General features: G+C 33.1%; 1 protein-coding gene across 2 annotated transcripts; it reads right to left on the bottom strand.

Annotated features, from left to right (window-relative positions):
- Window positions 1-504: 504 nt before the first annotated feature.
- Window positions 505-24,131, bottom strand: Spn85F (Serpin 85F). 2 transcript variants are annotated; one of them, XM_088263207.1, is made up of 5 exons: window positions 23,677-24,131; window positions 14,449-16,278; window positions 13,267-13,405; window positions 7,743-7,790; window positions 505-970 (listed from the first exon to the last, which is right to left on the bottom strand). In XM_088263207.1, exons 1-5 carry the CDS (start codon window positions 24,031-24,033, stop codon window positions 837-839), a joined length of 2,508 nt encoding a protein of 835 aa, XP_088119333.1. In that variant the 5' UTR covers window positions 24,034-24,131; the 3' UTR covers window positions 505-836. The 2 variants fall into 2 exon arrangements, with proteins under 2 accessions (XP_088119333.1, XP_088119332.1); XM_088263206.1 differs by lacking the exon at window positions 7,743-7,790 and having other exon boundaries at window positions 23,677-24,099.
- Between the last annotated feature and the right edge of the window lie 972 nt (window positions 24,132-25,103).

Genomic DNA, 25,103 nt, shown 5'->3' with positions numbered 1-25,103 from the left:
CACTGCATCATATTGACGCAGTATTATCTTGATTGTTACTTATATGAAGACTAGGTGATCACTTATGCGCTTAAAATTGTGCAGTATTGCCACCTCTATTATGATTCATTCTTTTTTCCGCACATAAGGATAAATAACTTTGTAATGATTTTAAATAAAAGTTTTTTATGAACTTTGAAACTGACCTGAATGTTAAAAACTTATCCGCACCTGCCGGTGTATAGGGCACTGCATCATTATAATGCAGTGTTATCTTGATCGTTAACACATGAAGGGAAGGTGTTCAGCTCTCCGCTTTAGGGACCAGTCCAGGGTAATATTGAATAAATATTAGAGTGAAAAATCACTTATATTTATTTGACTCCCCCCCTGGGAATCAAACCCGGGACCTCCAGCACGGTAACAAAACACGCTGACCATTACATCGCAGAGGCAGACAGTCATAATTATTTAAAATTGATGAAATCAAAATTAAAAAAAGGAGGTTACATACATAAAAACAAATTCGAGCTCCACATTATTTATTAAAACATAAATACATTGTTTTACAAAAATAATTAATTAAAATGCCAATAATTAATCCATTGGAGTAGATCAGTTCAAGATAACTGATATGGTGTATTTAGTAATACATTTTTATATTACCTGTCTCTAACGAGCCCCTGCGAGTATGTACTAATTGTGTGACACAGGAAACCACAGGTTATTAAAATAGTGCGTACGTCTTACAAAATGTATGCACCTTGCCCGAGGTTTATCCCAGGCTACACAAACCACTAATCGCAGAGTAAAGTATGTATGCACGAAGGCAGCTATTTCCTTAACTTAATTAATGATCACAAGATTCTGGAGTTGAGCGGATTGACAACCTTTCCAGCCATAAGCGCCACATGGAGAGAGGAGTCCATTACGAAGAAGAGGAACGGATGAGTTGCAGCAAATTCTACAGGAGGGCGATGATAAGCATAACCTGGAACAAAAAATCTGTTAGAAAATACACAATTATCACTTTAAATAACATATTAATGATCCCAAATAATATATCTACACATTATGCAATAAAATAACAACCATATCACTCACTCCTTTCAAGAACGTCATAAATAAAAAATTGTCATAAATCAAAAATGCCCAGAAAATGTACTTTATCCCAGCAAAAGATGTATATTTTTAACTAAATATTTACCCGCTACAGGGCAGAAAGTGATGTTTTTGCATTTTGAAGATAAGGTATTATTTTTCAAAATATACTAAATATTTTTCAAATGGAGAAAAAACCTTCAGATTTTACCTAAAAAGATCTGTTGCACAGTAAAAAGTTCAGTAAGTGGCTTGATATTTATTTTTAATACATGTATTATATTTTTAAACTTTAAAAACAATCTCCTGAAAAATCTTTTTATTTTTATTTATGACATTCTTGAAAGGAATGAGCGATATATGTATGTATTTGTTTCTATGATGAGAATGATATTTTTGATGCCCTTTTCTCCGGTAATAAACAGATTACCTATAGAACTTTTTAACTTTCAACCAATTCAAGTTAACATTAATCACTGTTTTTCTATATACAGTAGACGCTCTCTCAGGGCCGGTTAAAGAGAAGGTAGTGAAAAACACATAAAAAAAAAACACTTTTGCAAGGATGAAAATAACAAAATTTTTTCAAAACACTAATAAAACAGAACTTTTATTCTGTATTAGAATCTCACACATTAAAAATCAACATTTCACAAACTGTAAAAAATATCTACAGGAAAAAGTCACACATTACCTAATAGGCCTTCTTCTGCTTCTTGAATCGACTTTTTAAGGCTGGTTAAAGCGGCGCCGGAGACGAGAGCGTCTACTGTATGCAAATAGTTACATACTTTGGATGCAAACGTTTGGTGAAAAGTATATTGAATATTGGAGTAGGTGCAATCAGCAGCCATTGCGGTGCCGTAGAACGAGGCTACTTGAACTTGAACCTTGAGCCCAGTACAAAAAAGAGATTTAATTCTGTATTTGGTGTTCAATAATGAACGTATTGTGACAATAAGTGTCACCTGTCAGGGAAACAATGAATCATGTCGATACGTTCATTATTGTAGACCAAATACAGATCTAATTTTTTTTTGTACTGGGCTCGAGTAACACATCAAAGTTCAAGTAGCCCTGTTCTACGGTACCTACTCAATTGGGTTTTTGTCTTGCCCTATCCTTCATATAATTAGTTCGATTAAATATCTAAATATATAAATGAACTAGTTATGTAGGTAGTAATGTATGTTAATATTTTTATCGTTAATATTTCATATGTAAATATTTTTAGTACATACATTTAATCATTTTCGCTACCCTCCAATATACTGCGTCATTTTAAGACCGCCATATTCTTCAAGTAGGCAATTTCATAGCATATATATATTCAAAAAGAATGATGAACAATTATTGCTACTTAACCTGTCCAGGAGATAGTTTATAAAAAAAATATTTTTTTTACTTTTTATAATTTATATCATAGTCGATGCAATAAGTAACATATTTTCTTGTATTAAAAAAAAAAGCATTTACACCAGTAAACATGATTTATCGCAACACTGGCAATTTTGACATAAATCATGTTTTTAAAATATTTTGGTATAAATCACGTCATAAATCATGTTTTGTATGGTCGTATATATACGACCATACTCCTGGAAAGGTTAAATAAACTGTCATTTTTCATATTATTAATATTATTTTTTATTTTTTTATTTTATTTTTTGACATCTCATCAAAGATGAAGAAGAATATGGAAGTCTGGGCATTTACGGGGCTGACGACCGTCATAGGCTGGTTTAAGTGATCACTTGACACACGTGTAACATTCACCAATTCTACCCATTATTGACAACCACACTACTCAAAATCTTGGAAGTTCTATATATATGAACCAATTTAGAAACCTTGTTCTTGAATCACTAGAACTTCACTTGAGACATCCATTGGTGAGATGTAAAGAAGCTTTTACTAAACTAAGCAGAAACTCTTATATTAGTATGTGAGGTCCGAATCCTGGATTATAATCACACACATGAGAAACGCCAGAAAATAGTACATTAAAACAGTACCATTATCATACAATTACCTAAAATACTATAAGGGCGTTTCGATTTAGTTGTGAAACAATAATCACGTACATAAAAAAAAAACAGTATTGAAAACACTTGTATACTTGTTGGTAGGGTGGAAAGAGAATTAATTAAAGTCCAGGTGTAATTATTTTATTGTAAAACCTTTCTACTGCAAATTGTTTAACATGAATTTAAAAAAAAACTTTAAAAAATGTATAAAAAAAAAATATATATATATATATATATATATATATATATGTATATATGTATATATATATATATGTATATATGTATATATATATATATATATATATATATATATATATATATATATATATATATATATATATATATATATATATATATATATATATATATATTTATATACATATATATATATATATATATATATATATATATATATATATATATATATATATATATATATATATATATTATATATATATATATATATATATATATTTATATATTTATATATATATATATATATATATGTATATATATATATATATATATATATATATATATATATATATATATATATATATATATATATTTATATATTTATATATTGTTTCTATTAAACTAAAATAAATAAATACATATTTCATTTCAATAATTTTTTCCGTAATTTTGCACTTATTCCTTACCTTTTTCCTTAATTAAATATCCACACATGGGAAATGGTTTTCGAGATAAATCTTCAATTCAAATTACAAGTGCTTTTTCTGTTTTTTTTCCAACAAAGCATCTCTTGAATACGATGTAAGATTTGAGCTTAACTTTGTGCCAGTGACACTATCACACTTTAACGGTTGTAGCCTGCACTAGTCTAAATTTTACATGTTTTTAATGCGAATTCGCATAAAAAAGACTTGAACTACGTACAAAAATATGTGATAGGTTCCATTACATTTGAAAATCGCGTAACTTTAAAATCGCATAAAAAAGATCCACATAAAAACAGACCCAAGTGTATTTTGTCTTTATATTGTAAATTGGGTCAGTGTCACGTTTTTTGTCACCTATAGAGGAAATAGCATATTTTAAATAAAAACGGAATTTGTACTTCTAGAAATTACTAATTTTTTTTATTGAACACAAAAGAAATATGTAAGAATAAAACTTTTTATAAAATTGACGTAATCCTGAAGATATTCATCTTCTAGCAAAATGGACAGTAAAGAAATAATAATAATAATACTTATGTATTTATATGCCAACCATAGGTTCCAACCCTAATGTATGGAGTTGGCAAAAGAAGGGTGAAAGTTGTCCGAATGCAGTCGAAATGCGATCTCTCAGAGGAATGTGCGGCAAAACATTGTATGATTGATGTTCAAATGGTGAAATAAGGAAGGAATGGAAAGATGAGATAAGAATTATCGATAAAATAAAGAAAGATGTGTCGAGATGGTTTTGGACACGTGGAACGAATGAGTAAGGAAGGAAAACAGATTTATGAGGTGAATGTAGTTGGAAAAAGGAGCAGAGGAAGACCGAGAAAAACTTGGTATGTCAAATACTTGAAAGCGGTCAGGTTAGGAGTCGAAATAATCGGCGGGTATGTATGAGAAGATGCAAGAACGTGGAAGAGGCGAAGAATGTTAGCAAAGACAGATTGGTGTGGCGTAATACTCTCTCTGCCTACCCCAGCGGGGAAGCGGCGTTATGGTTAGTTGGCTGTGGTTTCAACAGGATGGCGCAAGATGCCGCACGGCGGGTGCCACCATCAATTTATTGCGCGAAATTTGAATTTGTATAACACTAAAAAAGACACCATTATTATGTTGGTACAATCCATCTCTGATGTACCGTAGAACGGGGCTACTTGAACTTTGATGTGTTACTTGAGCCCAGAACAAAAATAAATGTTGAGATCGTGGTATCGATCGAAGTATCGTGACATTATTGTCATCTGACAGGTGACACTTATGTGTCACCTGTCAGGGAAACAAGGAATCATGTCGATACGTTCATTATTGCAGACCAAATACAGATTTTTTGTACTGGGCTCAAGTAACACATCACAGTTCAAGTAGCCCCGTTCTACGGTAATTGATTGTTCGCTAGTAAATTGCTTCGTTCTGGGTATGTTATCCGCATTTTCCTGAATGGATGATGACTCTAGCAGCGTAGGTACACTGGGAAGCAATCAATTGCAGTCGCGCACAATTAAGATGCAAATAATACGCTTATCGATTGACTAACAGAGAATTTAATTCCCTGTCAAGCGAGATATTATCGACATTAATGAATGCGCCATTTACCTACTTTATAAGTCTTCTTAATATATCTTCATACCATGGTATTCAAAATCCACATTATGTTATCATAATTTGGTTTTGCTCTGAGAAGTCGAAATTAATGTACAATTTCTGTACGAGTATATATCCCTCACTCCTTTCAACAACGTCATATATCAAAAATCGAAAATTTTCAGTTGTGCATGTTTTCGGAATGCCCAGAAAATGTACTATATGCCAGCAAAAGAGGCATATTTTTAACTTAATATTATATTTACCCGCTACAGGGCAGAAAGTGTTGTTTTTGCATTTCGAAGAAAAGGTATTGTTTAATTATTTTTTAAATATACTTAATACTTTTCAAATGGAGAAAAAAACCTTCAGGTTTTACCTAAAAAGATCTGTTGCATAGTAAAACATTCAATAAGTGGCTTGATTTTTAATTCATTGTGTTATATTTTTAAACATTAAAAACGTTCTCCTGTAAAATTAAGTTTTTCGATTAATGACGTTCTTGAAAGGAGTGAGCGATATGTTTGAGAAGTCAAAATATATGGGTATAATTTGTGTATATGGATACATGTTTGTACACATTGAAGCTCATAGAGACGTTTATCTGAACTTCACGCATAATTCGTTGCCAATAAGCATTATATTGCAATTTCATTTATGTAAGCAAATTTTCATGGGAATTTCAGATGTCGCGGTATCAAATTCGTAATCGATTAATTCTGTATTACGGGATGGACATGATCAAACGTTTGGGGTCAAGGAAACTAACGGGCGTATCCGTCGGCAGTGAGTTATTCGCGATTATTTTTAACCGATAATTTATTCGAGGAAAACTTGGCATGATCGAGGATTTCAGTGCTCGGGTGCATCTAGCAGAAACGCTTTCATTTGGGTGTATGCAAGATCCGAGCCCCGGATTATTTTAAGATACTGGGAAACGCTTGAAAACATGAAATGTAAAAATAACTCCTAAACGGAGGAAACCTAGATTTGTGAACAAGTATTTCAACACACTCAAAATAGTGAATGAGCATTATTTGTTTGTTTTCGAAAGGGTAATGTGTACATAAGTGCTATAATAAATCCTTTAATTGGTATATCTTACTTCTTTCTTGTAATAGGTAAACATTATATACAAAGTGTATATCCTCGCGAAAATTGTTCTCGAAGGAAAACGAAACGAAATAAGTGAATTAGTCGCGGGACGAATAGCCATTGTTTGGGATTCGCAATCAATCTCGGCCCGTGACGTGCGCTTCCTTGCGGACACTCGAGCGGACCATACACACATATATACGACACATAGTACTTCTGACGATTTTATCCATAGAAATAAATACTTCCCATTAATAGAATAATAATAGAACCCTTATCCGCACCCCAATGGTGCATAGGGCACTGTGTCATATAAACGCAGTGTTATCTTGATCGTTTATACATGAAAGAAAGGTGATCAGCCCTCCGCTTCAGGTACCAGTCCATGGTAATTTTTGAATAAATATTACAGTGAAAAAATCACTTATATTTATTTTACCCCCCCGTGGGAATCGAACCCGGGACCTCCAGAACGGTAGCCGAGCGCGCTGACCATTACACCACGGAGGCGGACAAAAATGATATCTGTAAAAAAAATGTTTAAGTATGCAGTTCGCTGTATTGAGGATATCTCCTTGGGAACCTAATCCACCACGAGAAAAAAACAGGTTGAATACACGCCCAGACTTTATCTTCTTCATCTATGTTGAGATGTAAAAATTATAAAAAAATCTCCATAGTGGAGAGACCCAGATTTGCGAACAAGGATTCGGACACACCGAAAATGATGTGAATGCATCGTAAAATATAATATTTATAGACAGATATTTTTTGTTTATAAGTGTATTTAGTATAATAAGTGTGTTTATATAAGTAATTATATGTATTTTATTTATTTAAATATATAACTTTACACGAACGTAAATTCACTTCGTTTTTTTTTCTTTCAAACATCCTTTGTAAAATTATAAAAATACACATATCAATTACATTATACGTGAATACAAATAAAAATAACTAAATACATAGGTATTTACTATTATATGTGGTGAAAAATATCAACGCGGAAAAATAGGCGTCGTGTCAAAAAAGTTTGAGAATCTGTGGCAAACGAAAAACGCAAAAATAAAGGAGGCATTGAGATACCCATCACACGCGTGAAATTAAGTTATAAAATGTTAAAATTATATGGCCAAGCTTGTCGTGATAAAGCACATTTGATATACAAAATAATAACAAAATTATTTGTAATGTAAGCAAAATTTTAAGCAGCGTGTACAATATTTACACAAGCATAGAGCGGAAGCGGTGGAGTAAAGGGTTAAGTTACCTCTTTGAAAGAAAATGTGTTTTTTTCTACGGGTCCAAGGCACATTTCCTAGAAAAAAAATGTGTTCAATTATAGTCTTATTTTTGAAGAAAGGTGTGACGGGTAATTAGTTTTGCTATCGTGTTTTTAAGTGATGACTGTAATAAACTCCTTGTTTGTTGATTTTTTATTATAAATATTTATATAATTGTATCTATTACATTTTTGTGTATTGCAAAAAGATAACACGATTATTTGTTAAATCAAACACGGATTTCTTGAGCCAACTAAGTTGTATTTTATTGTTAAAAAAACACATAAAATAAATATTATGACAATTGTTTCGCCTAGTTATGGCATTTTCAAACGAATGTGGAAATTAAATCGTTTGAAAATTCCATAACTAGGCGAAACAATTGTCACAATATTAATTTTTATGTGTTTTCAACAATAAAATACAACTTAGTATACTCAATTTTATTTGTTTGAATTAACAATTACGTAAATTAAAATGGAGTTCTACAGATTAAACGCCAAATCAATAAATACGTATTATAATACTAGTTGTACGCAGTTACGCGTTGCTGTGAGTCAGTCTAGTTAAATAGAAAAGAAAGAAATGAGAAAGCGCTATTTCAAATGTTTTATTTCAAAACGCTTGTGAAGAAATGAAAATATTAAAAATCTTTGGAAGAACAATGCAATCTGAAACGTTGAAAATTCTAAGTGACACAAGGTTTCAATAAGATAAGCACGCTGTCCACGATGAGGAATGTCTAGTTTTGCGTGTGTGCGTGTTGCTGTAACGTTGAACACTTGGCGCTGCCATTTCAGTAAAAAAATTGTTTAAAATACATATAAAAAATATGTTTTAACCTGTCCCGGGCAGGTATATAAAAACACACGCGTATTCGAATGTAACGTTGCGTCAAAATTAAAATAGATTTAAGGTTTTGAAGAAATACTTAGTTTTTTTTTAAATATATAGATAATAATCAGTGACAGAAACTTTTTTTTAAATAATATGTGTGTGTGAGAAATGTAACTTTTTACGTGGCAGAATAAATAAATCGTAAAAATAGTAGAAACAGCTACCTCCCCCCCCCCTATTCATCCTTCAACTTCCCAAGGATACAACTCTAATATTTTGACTTCAGCTTCACGTAAACATACGGTGTTTAAAAATGAAGCGAAATAAATCGGAAATTTCCAATAGATTTTAAGAAATCGTGGTATTTAACAAGTAAAACTGAAAATAAAATTAATTTTGTTATTCTAACACCTTCAAATCTGCGTTGCAGGTAATAAAAAAAACACTTTTTCTTGAATGTTTTCGCAGATACTTTGTGGCACATTTTGTTTACTTTATAGAATAAAACAACTTTGTTTTTAACCACTTTCTTTATTGGTATATTTTTTATAAACGTTAAAAACAAAGTTTTTTTATTCTATAAAGTTAATAAAAATACCCGTAAATGAAAGTGTTCACTTCACGTTTCCTTTTATATTTCAAGCTTTATTTTATTGAATTTTAGCTTCCTATGACAAAATGATTTGATTTGATTGGATAAAATCCGAATCAATTAATGAAATTCGCCTCTTTTTTCACTTCATTATAATGTATTGGATATTCTTATAATATATTCGAAATAAGATTTTTAATATTAAGTTAGTTATATTAAAAACTAATCAAATATTATCAAAAAACTAAAATGAATCAGTCGTTGATATAAAATATACATGTAAGTACGCAAACATGAGTAGCCAGCCGCTTTATTAGATGTATCGTTGAAAATTGAAATGATAATTATCTAAACCGGTCATGGGAACATGATTTCGGAGTAAAAAATGTCTAAGTACGTCTATTTCCGTTTTACATGGTAAGATTTAAAATTTTCTATGGTGTAATCAGTAATTAGTAACGACGAAGGTTTTTACAGCGCTGCCGACAATTCAACCAATTTAAAATATTTCTCGGCCCTTAAAACTGCGTTTGTTATATCGCTCACTCCTTTCAAGAACGTCATAAATCAAAAATCGACAATTTTTAGTTGTGCATGTTTTCGGAATGCCCAGAAAATGTACTATATCCCAGCAAAAGCGGCATAATTTTAACTTAATATTTACCCGCTACAGGGCAGAAAGTGTTGTTTTTGCATTTTGAAGAAAAGGTATTGTTTAATTAATTTTTTAAATATATTAAATGTTTTTCAAATTGTGAAATAACCTTCAGGTTTTACCTAAAAAGATGTGTTGCATAGTAAAAAGTTCAATAAGTGGCTTGATATTTATTTTTAATACAATGTGTTATATTTTTAAACTTTAAAAACGTTCTCCTGAAAATTCATGTTTTTTGATTTATGACGTTCTTGAAAGGAGTGAGCGATATATTAAATTTAAGTCTTGTACTGACATTTCTTGGTGGTACTGCATTTTATAGAATAATAAAAAATAACCATGTAGTTTTTTCCACATGAATTTTATTTGACCGGCAACCAGGTTTCGTCGTAATCGACATCTGACTGGTGTCGGTTACGACGAATGATGTCGGTTACTATGAAACTCGGTTGCTAGTCAAATAAAATTCATGTGGAAAAAACAACATAAGTAGGTGTTATTTTATTCTATTTATTATATATGTTTTTAAATGTTTGTATTTATGTTATATATTCTAAATAGGTTTGTATTTCGGTAACAAAATAAGAGACAACAATTATATTACATTTAAATCACTCATTATTTTCTTGAATGTTTTTTGCTGATATTTTGTGGCTAATTTTATGAACTTAAAAAAGTAAAAATCAAATATTATTTTTAATAACTTTTTCCCAACCAGTTCCTTGTTCACAAATCTGGATTTTCTCCAATTATAGGAGTTATTTTTCCTATTATTTTTTGACATCTCATCAAAGATGAAGAAGAATATGGAGGTCTGGGCATTTACGGAGCTGCCGACCGTCATAGGCGATTTAAATGATCACTTTACACATTATTGTCCGCCTCCGTAGTGTAATGGTCAGCACACTCGGCTACCGTTCTGGAGGTCCCGGGTTCGATTCCCAAGGGGGGTAAAATAAATATAAGTGATTTTTTCACTGCAATATTTATTCAATATTCCCATGGACTGGTACCTGAAGCGGAGGGCTGATCACCCTTCCTTCATGTGTAAACGATCAAGATAACACTGCGTTTATATGACACGGTGCCCTATGCGCCATTGGGGTGCGGATATGGGTTTTATTATTATTATTATTATTATTACACATTATTGACAACCACACTACTCAAATTCTTGGAAGTTCAATATATATGAACCAATTTAGAAACATTGTTCTTGAATCACTAGAACTTCACTAATGGTTCATAAACTTGTTTGAACCTTCGTTTTTGAGCAATAATAACGTATTTCAAGATGTACATATAATTAGGCAGTTGACGGTTTAACGCGAGTAGTTGTGACAATGATAATGACACGTTTGGTTTTCAGCGGAAGTGGCGCAGGAAAGATGAAAGCAAGCTAAATGCAGTGGAAATGCGGTGTTAAGAAGAATGCTACCTATTATCCGTCAAGAAATGCGGATATTTGGAAATCATACAAGGTCGCCTGCACGCGGAGATCGACAGAGATTGTGGACGGAAAATGAGGATGGGATACGATATGGGGAAGAATAGATTTTTTAAACCTTTACAACATTTTGAAAAACCCAGACTTGTGAACAAGGATTTGGACACTATTTGATGATTACCTAAGTAATTATTTCGCTGATCGCAGATCTGCAAGGCGCAACATACTGTAAACTTTTATTGGTTTCCTGCGTTTATTGGAATAAAATATTGATATATTTTGTCCGCCTCCGTAGCATAATGGAGAGCACGCTCGGCTACCGTTCTGGAGGTCCCGGGTTCGATTCCAAGGGGGGGGGGTCAAATAAATATAAGTGATTTTTTCACTTTTATATTTATTCAATATTACACTGGACTGGTACCTGAAGCGGAGGGCTGATTACCTTTGTTTTGTTAATGATCAAGATAACACTGTGTTTACATAATGCAGTGCCCAATGCACCATTGGGGTGCGGACAAGGGTTTGAATATTTTGTACATTCTGATGGATGTTAATCCGTTTAGATGGAAGGTATTTTTAGATGGTAATTGCATTTATTATTTACCATACCTTGCTTATTATGTATACGGCTCAACACAGGCCACGGCTCAACACAGGCCACGGCTCAACACAGGCCACGGCTCAACACAGGCCACGGCTCAACACAGGCCATGCCTAAAGAGCCGTAATACGTATAATAAATGTATATATGAAATGAATATCTATATTGAATGTATAAAAAAAAATATAAGGTTTATAGATCATTATGTGGATTTTTTTTATTCTTACTAAATAATGATGTTTTTATTTAAATCTGTGTTGGGAACAGGAGGAACAATAGAGAATAATCTAGTGTGGGCTACTCAGGAACTTCTCAGCATGATGGAAGGTATCCAGCAAATGTAATGTATAGAATTAGTGTGGGGTGGATGAAAAGTCCTTTTCAGCCAAGTTAAAGGGAAAAATCTACCAAACAATTGTCAGACCCGCACTTCTCTATGGCTCCGAGTGCTGGACGATGTATAAAGGTGGAGACTGACCGGAGCATTTCGTCGTAACATAACGTCGTAACATCGCTCGCGGCGAGCATCAGCGAGCATCCAACACTATGGATAGAGTGCTCGGTTCGGTGTACTGACTGCCTGAATGCTAGCATCGTAACATGTTACGTTACGACGAAATGCTCCGGTCAGTCTTCACCCTAACGCTTACTCTAGGCCATGGGTCGGCAACCTGCGGCCCGCGAGACATCTTGGTGCGGCCCGCGAGATTCTCGCCGCAACGCACATGACGGACGATATTATACACAATCGAGTGAAAGGAAGCGAGAAAGGGAGCGAAGGGAATCTCATTGATTTTATTAAATACAATAAATGTCGTTGAAATATACACTTAGCGTTTTATTTTTAAAACTAAAATATTTGTACATAAATATTGTATGTATACCTACTGCAAGTGCGGCCCGCACTGATCCCCATGAAAAATATTTGGCCCTTTTCCAACAAAAGGTTGCCGACCCATGCTCTAGGCAACTAGAAACCGCTGAAATGAGAATGCTTAGATGGTCAGCTGAAGTGTGCCTTGGAGACAAAATAAAGAGTTCACGCATTCGTAGAAACCTGAGTGTAACAGCCATCAATAGTTACGTAGAGAGAAGGCAATTAGAGGTGGTATGGGAACATAGGACGCAGAGAACCTGGTCATATTGTAAACCAGCCAATCGCGATGGATATTCCTCGAATGACATCTAAAGGAAGATCAAAGAACTCTTGGATGCTGCATAAAGAAGGTATGGCCTCGTTGACTTTGTTCGTGACAGAAGTACCTACAACACGTGGACGAGGAGAGCTGACCACAACAGTCTACAAAGACTATAAGTTGGGATGGAGCCAGGAAGAAGAAACAGACATGGTGGATGTTGAAGTAATATGTGCTACTTACGTTTCACTAGATTCGGTTCCATATATTTCCTTATGGTGACGGTGATAGCCTGTTCTACGTTCCTTGCGTACACGTTTCTGCTGTCAGTCATTGGTTTGAAGTCATCTTGGCGAGGCTCGAATACGTCACAAATCCCAAGCTGGAAAAAGTATAAATGAAGCAAAAAATAATATATTACACCAGTTTTTTTATAAAATAAGTATAAGTATATATTAAACCAGTAGCGAGTGTTTTCGCCTAGAATTTTCACTCATGAATTACGTGAAATTATAGTAACTTTAAACACAAAGAGTAAATCCACTCACGAGTAGGCATAGGCTATGAAACTTAAAAAGTTGAAGCCTGAGTAGGGTCATGATAAGCGGTGTTGCATAAGCCGTAGCTAGATTTCAGAGTCACTTGGACGTTAGGTTATTAAAAAAAAATAGACCAGTGGTCGGAAAAGTTATCAGCCAAAGAGACAAACAGGCATATTACAACGAAAAAATAAATTTTTGATTTAATAAAAGGAACTTTATCTTATAGCAATTATTCCATCCCTAGAAAACGTACTTCCTAAACATACGAAATCGTGCTTGTATTTTCAACTAAATTCGCCTTATACAATATATTTGTTTTAGGGTTTTTTCCTTACACATTCGTTCATATAATATTTTAACAGTTTTGGCTTTGTTGATTCATTTTTTATTTATAAAACCCGTATTTTACTGAGGCAGTGTATATTTTTGATAGCATATTTAAGGCGGAATATACGACAGCCCGCAGCTTAAATTTCGTTAAACCCAGGTAACGTTTACGCAATTGAATTTTTTGCGTAAAACACCGTTTTTGTATTGGAAAATAAGTTTTTCTGCGAAATAAATATGTGATTTTGAAAAGGAAAAAGTTATTAAAAGGTAAGGAGTTTAAAAAATTATATATATTTTTTCCAATACACTTATATTCTTAAAAAATTGTGAGCGCAGACACGTGTGGTCCTTCGCTCAACTGGTCGCGTACCGGATGCGAGTAGCCCTTTAAATTGACTTGACTTTTTACACCAACTTTACTATTCAAGGAACAATCATCGAGTAGTATAATAAATAAATATTTATTATACTACAAAATGAATATATAATGGAGTATTGGATCAAGGACATAGAATATGCAATTATTAAAAAATGACAAAATTACAATAATTACCTTTTGGAGGTCTGTCGTCAGCACAATAGAGCCTTTCAGCATGAAACTTGGCACCCAAGCACGAACATGTGTATCGGCCAGCATACTGTTGATGTTCCTCAAACTGGGCGCTTCTGGCGACCTCATATCGTGAATCAAATCGTTCACGCCGAACTTGTTGTCTGGCAAAATTATCAGGAGATAATAGTCCATGGTATCCAAGGGCAGTTTCACAGCTAAGGACTTCAGATGCGGGATGTACGCAAACTCCAGGATGGTGTCGTAAGTCATGTACGTGACCTGGACTTTATCGTAACCTTTAGCCATGAAGGTGTTCTGATGCTGCAACCCTCCGTCGTTGTAAATTGGACTCCTGTATAGCGGGCGAAAAAACCCGAGACGATCTAGGACGATGGGCGTGAACACCTTCAATTTGTAAAACGATCTCTTCTCTCTTGTAAGGTTGGCCAGTTTCTCCTCCGAATGTCTCTGATCGATCGTAAATTTGAAATCTTCTGTAGTCACATCCGTGCTTTCGGTAGTCATATCACTGTTATCATTTGTTACTGTTGACATGGTTGCAGAATTCGAATCTTCAAATGTACTAGACATTTCTTTCGCATCAGTTGTTTTCATCGATGTGCTGTCGGCGACAGTAGGAGTTGAAAAGTAATTTGCTGTCATTTGCTGAGTTGCTGTTTCTGTATTTTGTGACGTGCCTATTGAATTTTCTGTTACAGATGTTGATATTTCAGTCGTTGTACTACTTTGGTCTGTTGACGCATTCGTCAGTTCGGTTACGTCTGTCATTGGCATCATAGTTGACGATGCTTCTCTTGTGGTCAATAATGTATATTGGTCCGTCATACCACTGTCGTCAGAATTCGGTATTGAAGTTGTAACGAATTCGTCCGTAGATCTGGAAACCCTCGTATTTGATGTGGTTTCTGCAGTTGTTTGGGTTGGAGATTCTGTGGTTGGTATTGGTGATGTTTGGGACGTTTCTGAATTAGTTGTTACATCGGTATTATCCACAATCACAATAGTGTTGTCTAAGAGATTGGATGGGGTTGATGACATAACAAATGATGGATTCGATATTAGTAGAGTACTTTTTCCTGTTTCCATTTCTATTGTAGTTTGCATCGTTGTTGAATCAACTGTCGATGCTGCACTCAGAGGAACACTTATATTATCATCTTTCGCTACTGTTGTCGACGTTTCTTCGCGTTCTGTAGTTGGAACGTTAGTACTACTTTCTTTAGCTTTCATTGTAGTCGTCGGAACGCTAGTACGTGCAGCAGTAGTTTTTATTGTAGTCGTCGTTGGAATGTTAGTACTAGTTTTGGTATTTGTAGTTGTTTCTACTGAATTTGTTGTAGGGCTAGTTTCGCTATCTTTCCGACGTGTTGTTGAAATGATTTCCTTTGTTTCAGTAGTAGAAGCTACTTCATCACTTACTGTGTCATCTTTTCTTCTTGTAGTTGATATTATTTCTACAGATTCAGTTGTTGACGTAGAGGTTGTAGCTTCAGTATTTTTCTTGGTAGACGTATACATTTGAGTCGAGGGTTGTGTTGTCGTAGGGCTGGCACTAGTTCCTACATTTTCTGTTGTAGGTATTGTTTCTGCGTCATTCGAGCTTCTAGAAGTTGTACTTGTATAAGAGCTAAATGCTTCTGACATTTGAGAAACTGTTGGTTTCATGCTTGTTTGAGTAGGAAGGGGACTTGTGGTCTCAAAGTCGTATCCATAGTATCTTAAGATATTTAGATAGTCTTGACGAAAAGTGATATTGTCTTTGTTGAATGTGAGTCCTGCCAGGAATCCTTCTTCGGGGATGAAATAACTCTGCAACAAAACAAAAGTATTTAAGATTTACAACATTTTGAGTGTGTTCAAATACTTCTCATAAATCACAAATCTGGATTATCTCCAATTACAGGTGTTATTTTTCATATTATTTTTTACCATCTCAACAAAGATGAAGAAGAATATGGAATTCTGAGCATTTACGGGGCTTAGCATCCCCATAAATTCTAGTGACTTCAAGGATGTTTCGAATTCGAACAATATATAAAGAAGTTCAAAGAATTTAAGCAGTGTGGGTGTCAAACATGGATAGAATTGGTGAATGTTACACGTGTGTAAAATGATCACTTAAACCAACCTATGACGGTCGTGACCCCAGTAAATGTCCAGACTTCCATATTCTTCTTCATCTATGTTGAGATGTCAAAAACATTATATAAGTATATAGCTTGTTCAATAATGGGCAGAATAGTGAATGTTACACAAGTGTATACAGCGATCACTTAAGCCAGCCAAATGCCAGGGTCGTAATCCAATGCTTAAAATTCCATCTTCCTTCAAATAAAGTGGAATGATAGATGTTTCATATCAAGTTGAGATACCGTTAATAAAACAAAAGTTATTTGGTCAACTTTACACAGACGATCAAGATCCATTGTTTTAAGGAAACTAATCGTTTTAGGTTACGAAATCGCGGTAACAATGGAGGTTTAGTGAATTGCTCATCGGTTGAAAACTAAGAGCCATATGGCTTCATTCGAGATAGGCGATAAGGTGAATTGTGTTAAGTACACTACAAAGCGTTTGTGTTTAAAATTCGAGAAGACATTTCCCAATTAGAACATAGCGGGACTCGGATAAGTTTCAGGCACGTACGGAATGACAGTGACTTTGGTATTTACTTAGACAATAACGCATTGTCAATATGCCAGCATGCCTCTTTATAATTCTTAAGAGTAGGGTCTTCAAAATATTATGTCATGTTTAGGCCTAGGAATTTAAGTGATCATTAAACCATCTAAATGATACAGTACTATTTACAATGTTCGTAATTGTATACGTGATACTGATTGCGACAAGATAAATTATTTACTAGTGTTTTTTCATTGAAATTTTAATCATTTTCGTGTCAATCAACACCATAGTGTGTTGGTTTTTTCTTAAGGTTTTAGGTGGTATAGAATTCCTAACCTTTCAATTATCTTTTGTCCAGCCTTACATTCCTTTCTTATATCTTCGTTTTAAATTCTGTCATACATTATGATTTTCCAGAGATTCGTCTGAGTGAGCGCATTTCAACAGCGTTCACTCTGCATTCATCCTTCCTTTGCCAGAAAAATTATTTTACATGTTAAATTCCATAGATTCTTAGTGGAAATGTCCATTTCGCTCTCTCCTTTCAACAACGTCATATATCAAAAAACTTGATTTTTCAGGAGATCGTTTTTTAAGTTTAAAAATTTATTGAAATGTATTCAAAATAAATATCCAGCCACTTATTGAACTTTTTACTGTGCAACAGATCTTTTTAGGTAAAACCTGAATGTTTTTTCTCCATTTGAAAAATATTCAGTATTTCAAAAAAAAATAGTTAAACAATACCTTTTCTTCAAAATGCCAAAACAACACTTTCTGCTCTGTAGCGGGTAAATATTAAGTAAAAAATATGCCGCTTTTGCTGGGATATAATACATTTTCTGGGCATTCCGAAAACATGCACAACTGAAAATTTACGATTTTTGATATATGACGTTGTTGAAAGCAGTGAGCGATTTTGCGTTTTACACTCTCATCACCCAACAAACTGTTATGCTAATATTGTATTTAGAAAGGTATGAACTGCAAACTTCAAACGGTGCATCCTCGCCGTTCAAATAACTATTAGCTGCATGCAAATAGTATCTATGTCAATATTTACACATCATTTTGTATACAGTTGGCGTAAACGCTTGATTATTTCACAAATGAAAGTTCGCATCGATCATCCTTATCTGAATAGCGGACATGTTGCATCGCATTGTAGGATAATTGGCCCATCACTAAGCCGGACAATGGCCGGCAAGGTCGGAATAATGGGCTGTTTTTGTGAAAAATTTAATAACTGTTATTTGCGATCCTATCGACACTGCGATATTGTCCGTCCGTGATTTCATATCGACGCGAGGTATAATTTAATACCTAAAATCATTATTTATCTATGTTTCAATTGCGTAAGGCGTAGGACGATGTATATCGTGGGTACAATGGCAAAAAAAGCTAACTCAAAAATTTGAAATTTTGACTTAACCCCTTGTGTGATTTGCCCGAATACAATTCGGGTAGGTATTTTGCTGACACAGTGATTTGCCCGAATCCAGTTCGGGCACATCGTACACGAAATTTTAATAGTGATTTGCCCTAATCCAGCTCGGGTCATTCCCCCACCAGTCTAGATATAAATATCTATTCTTCCTTTGTTTTTTTTTTCTTTACTAATATTGTTTATTTATGTTTAATACTAATTTATTATATTTCAAAATATGATAAAAAACACAAAAGTGAAAAAAAGGGTGGCTTTTTTTGACCCACTTTTTACCAAGAGGTTGACCACAGAAGTGGTTAATGATGCATATTATAAAGTTTTAAACGTTCTATAAACTGACAAAATTCACTAAGTAGTTTGAAATGTCATATTTATGTGATTTTAAAAGTAAATTCAAATTCAAGTTTAATAGCGGGTATTTTATGCAGGCTAAAAGCTTTAAAGAACAGGTATCATTCAAACGTTTTTTGCCAGTATACCGAAGATATATACATATACTAATCAGTGGGGTGCACAGAGTTTTTCATCAGCGTAGGGAGTAGGATAAGACAAGCACTGGTCGTGTTTCTATATGGATCGCGAGTAATCCATGGTAGGCATTGCTTTTCTGCCTGTATAGAATGCACGCCTCTGATACTAATCTGTAATGTACACTGCTAAACAACACATGATATCACATATCGCTCATTCCTTTCAAGAACGTCATAAATCAAAAATCGACAATTTTCAGTTATTCGTGTTTTCAGAATGTCCAAAAAATGTACTATATCCCAGCAAAAGCGGCATATTTTTAAGTTAATATTTACCCGCTACAGCGCAGAAAGAGTTGTATTTGCATTTTGAAGAAAAGGCATGTTTTAATATTTTTTTAAAATATACTTAATATCTTTCAAACGGAGAAAAAACCTTCAGGTTTTACCTAAAAAGATCTGTTGTACAGTAAAAAGTTCAATAAGTGGCTTGATATTCATTTTTAATACATTGTATTATATTTTTTAACATTAAAAACGTTGTCTTGAAAAATCTAGTTTTTTGATTTATGACGTGCTTGAAAGGAGTGAGCGATATCTGATATTATTTAATAACATACGAATATTCGGTAGCGGGCTAAGAAAATCTATAATTTCTTAACCCAATACCTAAGTAACGAAAGCAATGACGATTTAATAATTATGACATCGAAGTGATACGACACATGCTATCATATATCTGGTATTTTTTAATACATATGAATATTTGGTATCGGGCTTATCGGTATGTTGAGATGGTTTGGACATGTAGAACGAATGAGTGAGGAAAGAACGGTAAAACAAATTCATGGGGCGAATGTAATTGGAAAAAGGAGCAGAGGAAGACCGAGAATTACATGGCACGATCAGGTATGCCAAATACTTGAAAGTGGTCAGGTTAGGAGTCGTAACAATCGGCGGGTATGTATGAGATGCATGAACGTGGAAGAGACGAAGAATGTTTGCAAAGACAGAGTGGTGTGGCGCTCTATTCTCTCTCCCTATTCCTGCGGGGAAGCGGCGTGATGGTTAGTTAGTTAGTTCTTATCGATCTTTTCTTAAAAAAGCCTTCGTTTCCTAGATCGATATTTATGTAAAAATATAATAACGATGAAATAATTATAATACTAAGTGATACGACACATCACGCCAGAGACCTGGTATTTTTTAAACCGATCTCGGAGCGGTGACCCCGTATTATTACAAAAGAGTATAACCATGCAACGATTAATCATAAGGATACCGCAAATATTCACGTCATGTTTGACGATTCAATTCACGTAAATTTAATTCACTAAAAATCATTTAACATGTTTTTTGACGATGTGAATATATTTTCGAATGCTCGTATGCTAGTATGACTAATATTTTAACACTCTAGTATACAATATTGTCAAAGTTTTAGGTATGGTATGGTATTATGATTCACAAGGCTTAATAAAAAGTAATAAAACAGACATAATATGGCAAAAAACCTTTACAGCCTAAGATAATTAAAATTAAAATATTGAATGTTTAACTACGCCTTAACGCCAGAGTTGCAAGTATATTGAAAAATAAAAATCATGCTGATAAAGAACGCATTTAGTACATTGATATACAAAAGGTTTTATTTTGTACACTTTTGAAAATATCGAGAAAAAAAATAAATTCACTTCTACTCCATTCAAATTTATCGTTTATATATTTTTAACCATGTTAGGTTATGTTGTTTTTCTTTCTTCTTCTTTCTTTTTATCATGTTTATATATATATATATATATATATATATATATATATATATATATATATATATATATATATATATATATATATATATATATATAGATAACCTTGGTTTACTTGTATATCGAAAAAAAAAACGATTTAGAAAAACATAAATTGGGGATATATTTTAGTATTTTGTATATTAAAAGCATTGATAACTTTGAGGTATGGTAATATAACACTCTCCTTATCATTCATCCTTCACTTTGTGTAATAATAAAAGTGATATTACACAAAGTAAACGATGAATGATAAGGAGAGTGAAATATTTAAGTATTTTATGTTTTTTGAGTGCCAATACAGGTCGTTAGTTTTCCATTCAAGTTTGTTTTGATAATCTATCCATTACATATTATGATTATCAGAAGCTTATATACAGGGTGACTGTTTTAAACACTTGTGTCGCGACAGGAGGGTTTCCTGCATCTGATAATAGAGGGAACAATCGAGGGAACAGACGTCAGAGGATGACCTCGACGCGAATATCTTTGTGACTTGTACGAGGATATGGGTTGTTCAACGTATGAGGAGCTGAAGAGGGTGGCGCATGATGGACCGGAATGGCGAAGGAGGTGTCATTTGTTGCTGCAAACCAATCCATAAGATTGAGACCACACAAGAAGATATACAGGGAGAAACATATCACTCAGGCGTGACGCGATAATAAGCTAATAAAAATTATTCAATAAAAATAATAAACTTCGATAATTTATTCCGTCTTTCAGGATGATTTGAGTACATTTGATTTGAATTTCGATTTTTGAATCGTAAAACTGATCGATTTATGGGCTATTTATTGTTAGACGAAAAGTAACAGCTTTATGAAAAAATATATCATCATTTCAAATTTATGTTTAAGTTCACTAATTCAATTTTTTATTACGTGACTTTTGTGTGTAAACTAAATGTTGAAAAAATATGGGAAAATCTGAGATGAACGAGAAAAACAAAAACGACTTTTTACCCCAGAATCAATATACATATATCGTCAAAATACGGTGCGAACTTTTCATACACACGTACCTGTACATAAACCATAATGCTATAAAATATAGTATGAATGTAAATATGTGTGTACAAACACTTATACACACAATTACACATAAACAAGTGTTTTAATGTATATATTTATATATATATATATATATATATATATATATATATATATATATATATATATATATATATATATATATATATATATATATATATATATACATTTAAAAAAAAATATTTATGAGTAGTTATTGATTCGAAATGAATCATGACACATAAAGCTATATTTTCGAGTGTCAATCGGATAAAAACAAACTTATGCAAAAAAATATAATGTATGCAAATACTGTGATAACTGTATATTTTACATATTTGTGTTAATATTATTTTCTTAGTCATGTTTTAGTATTTTAAATTTAAGTCTTTATAAGCCTTATTCATGATTCATTGCTTGATTTTTTTTAGATATTACTATACATATTATGTTTACATATTATTTCTGAATAGATGGAAAAATATATTTATTTTAAAATCTGAAAAGATACCTCATGGAATCCTGATTCACAGAACTTTTTAACGTAACGTCGCCATATCGTCTTATGACGTCACTCCAACTAGATAATTAGGTTATTGTTACCAATAAATATGAAGAAAAGAAAAACTTTTGAATTTGAAAATTCAGACTTTTCACCCGCCCTTACATATGGTGTCAAAGAAAAAAAGACAATACAAATCGCTCACTCCTTTCAAGAACGTCATAAATAAAAAAAAGAAGATTTTTCAGGAGAACGTTTTTAAAGTCTAAAAATATAACACAATGTATTAAAAATAAATATCAAGCCACTTATTGAACTTTTTTACTGTACAACAGATATTTTAGGTAAAACCTGAAGATTTTTTCTCCATTTGGAAAATATTTAGTATATTTAAAAAAATAATTAAACAATACCTTTTCTTCAAAATGCAAAAACAACATTTTTTGCCCTGTAGCGGGTAAATATTAAGTTACAAATATGCCTCTTTCGCTGGGATATAGTACATTTTCTGGGCATTCCGAAAACATGTAACACTGAAAATTGACGATTTTTGATTTATGACGTTCTTGAAAGGAGTGAGCGAAATGTAAACTAGATAGATTAAAAAAAAAAAAACATTTTATAAGCTAAGAAGAATGTACTATCCAGCTAAATAGAAAAAATAAAGTTCTTGACAGTTTATTTTTTTTTTGGTTATGGTATCATTTTTTTTACCAATTGCCAACTCTCAATTTTTTTTATGTGAAAGACGAAACAGATTTTATTATTATTTTTTATTCAAAGATTCATTAATTCTTCCTTATGCCTTATTGAATTTTAAAAATTTACACATATAAAAAAATGTGTATTTGATGTAGGGATTCGAGCTGTGGTCCCGTGGTTAGTCAGTCTCTTGAGTCAGGGTTTCTCGGTTCGAACTCACTGTACCCCAATTTGATACCTATTTCTTATGATGAGACGCTTAGGCGCACAAAAATGTATGAAATTAAAGTATTTTAGTAAATAATAAAAACACAAATATTTCTCTTGTTTATAAAAAAAAGTTTACTTTTGGGCCCGAATATGATTTTATTTTGATTTTTACGATCGTAACAAAAATAAATGTAATTGCAAAACATAGATTAAAATTCATATGGTTACTTAGATCGAGTGTCCGTGTAACTACACAAAAAATTAAAATGTCGTTTTTTTGCAAAGAATAATTAAAAACTACTTTATTAATTATCAATATCATTGATGAAATTGGGCTTTCGCAATTTTGAAAAAAAATGTGTAATCACAAAATCAAAGCATCAAAGTATTTATTAATTATTATTATTATAAATACCCTCAATCTCCTGTAGATATCTCTAAATCCAACTCGCAGAACATTCCTGTCACCAGGAAGTATCATTGAATCCCTTATCTGCAAAGCTGAATATCCTTCGACGCCTTCATACAAGGCAATGAGTATCCCGGTTAATCCATAAGGCGAAAATGCAATGTTATTATCATTCAAAAAATTATGTTCATGTAGCACAGAAACCCCAAAACGATTCGTAACATCGACCATGTAATCAATGGGTCTGTAATATCGGCTCGGGCTCCACGAACTTTCGAGGGGCACGTTGTAACCATTGCCGACGACACTTTTGAAAATCAACGCGAATATCGCGAGACTTAACCGCCGCGTTTGAAATTGCATCTTGGGTCTAGTGTTACCCCGAATACGTCTAAACGCCGAATGACAGTGGACTCTTGGCTCGATATGGGATGAGTCGGATGAGTCGCTGTATCAAACCTGTAGCGCTCTCGCCTTTTATTTTTGCCATCACCAGCTCAAGCTCAAGGCTACGGAAGGTAAACGAACTCGTATCTGCTAAACGAGTTCGTAGTTGGCGCCTATTTCGCTATTGGCCAGTGAAATATGACGTAATTTTAGAATTGCCATAATAATAAAAGAAAATAAAATGGATACAAGGTAGATACTCCATTCTAATATTCGGCTCCGGCACATTTCGGCTGTCCAAATTTAAAACACAGTAAGGGACATTTTTTGTCGCAGGTTTTTTTTTTGCATTTTTGGACTAAGTAGAGTCTACTTAGTCCATAAATGCAAAAAAAACCTACTACAAAAAAAGTCCCTAGCTGTGTTTTAAATTTTGACAGCCGATTTGTGTTTATCGAAAATATAGCAGGAACTCTAAAAAAAAGTCAAGATATAAATTAATTTATTATAAAATGGGAATATTTTAAATTATTTACTTTGCAAAACATATTTTACAATAAAAAAGTATTTTCAATTAAGATTTTACAATTGAGAACACAATACAAATGTGTGTCTGAGTTATGACTTGTAATTCAAAAACTGGTCTAATACAATTATATATAAATCATCGTATTCAACAAATAATATGATCATTTATTGATATCAGCATAGATAATAAAGTATGTAAAATAGATACAAAACAAAAGTAATCCCTGTGACTCTGTGATTATTTTTATTTCCACACAACGGCATGAATATGACAGCGTACTGTGTAATTCCTTGATGTTAAATTCGATAGATGCACAAACAAAACCTGGGATTTATCTAAAAAATTGACCACGTATCAATTTTTTGACGATTTTTAACCCCGTGATTTATTTTGAAGTGGCAAAACGTTTCAGAACCGGCATCCGTTCACATTTTTACACATGAACACAGCTGTATCAGATTCTGTGTGTCCATCAAATAAAAAAAACAATGGCAATTCATAATGTTGCCACAAGTAA

The sequence above is a fragment of the Brachycentrus maculatus genome, unplaced genomic scaffold (assembly GCF_059751285.1).
Source record: "Brachycentrus maculatus isolate JH-2025_06_01 unplaced genomic scaffold, ASM5975128v1 h1tg000196l, whole genome shotgun sequence".
NCBI classification, from domain to species: Eukaryota; Metazoa; Arthropoda; class Insecta; order Trichoptera; family Brachycentridae; genus Brachycentrus; species Brachycentrus maculatus.
Note: the sequence above shows the minus strand (reverse complement) of the source record. Positions and strands in the feature narration are given on the sequence as shown.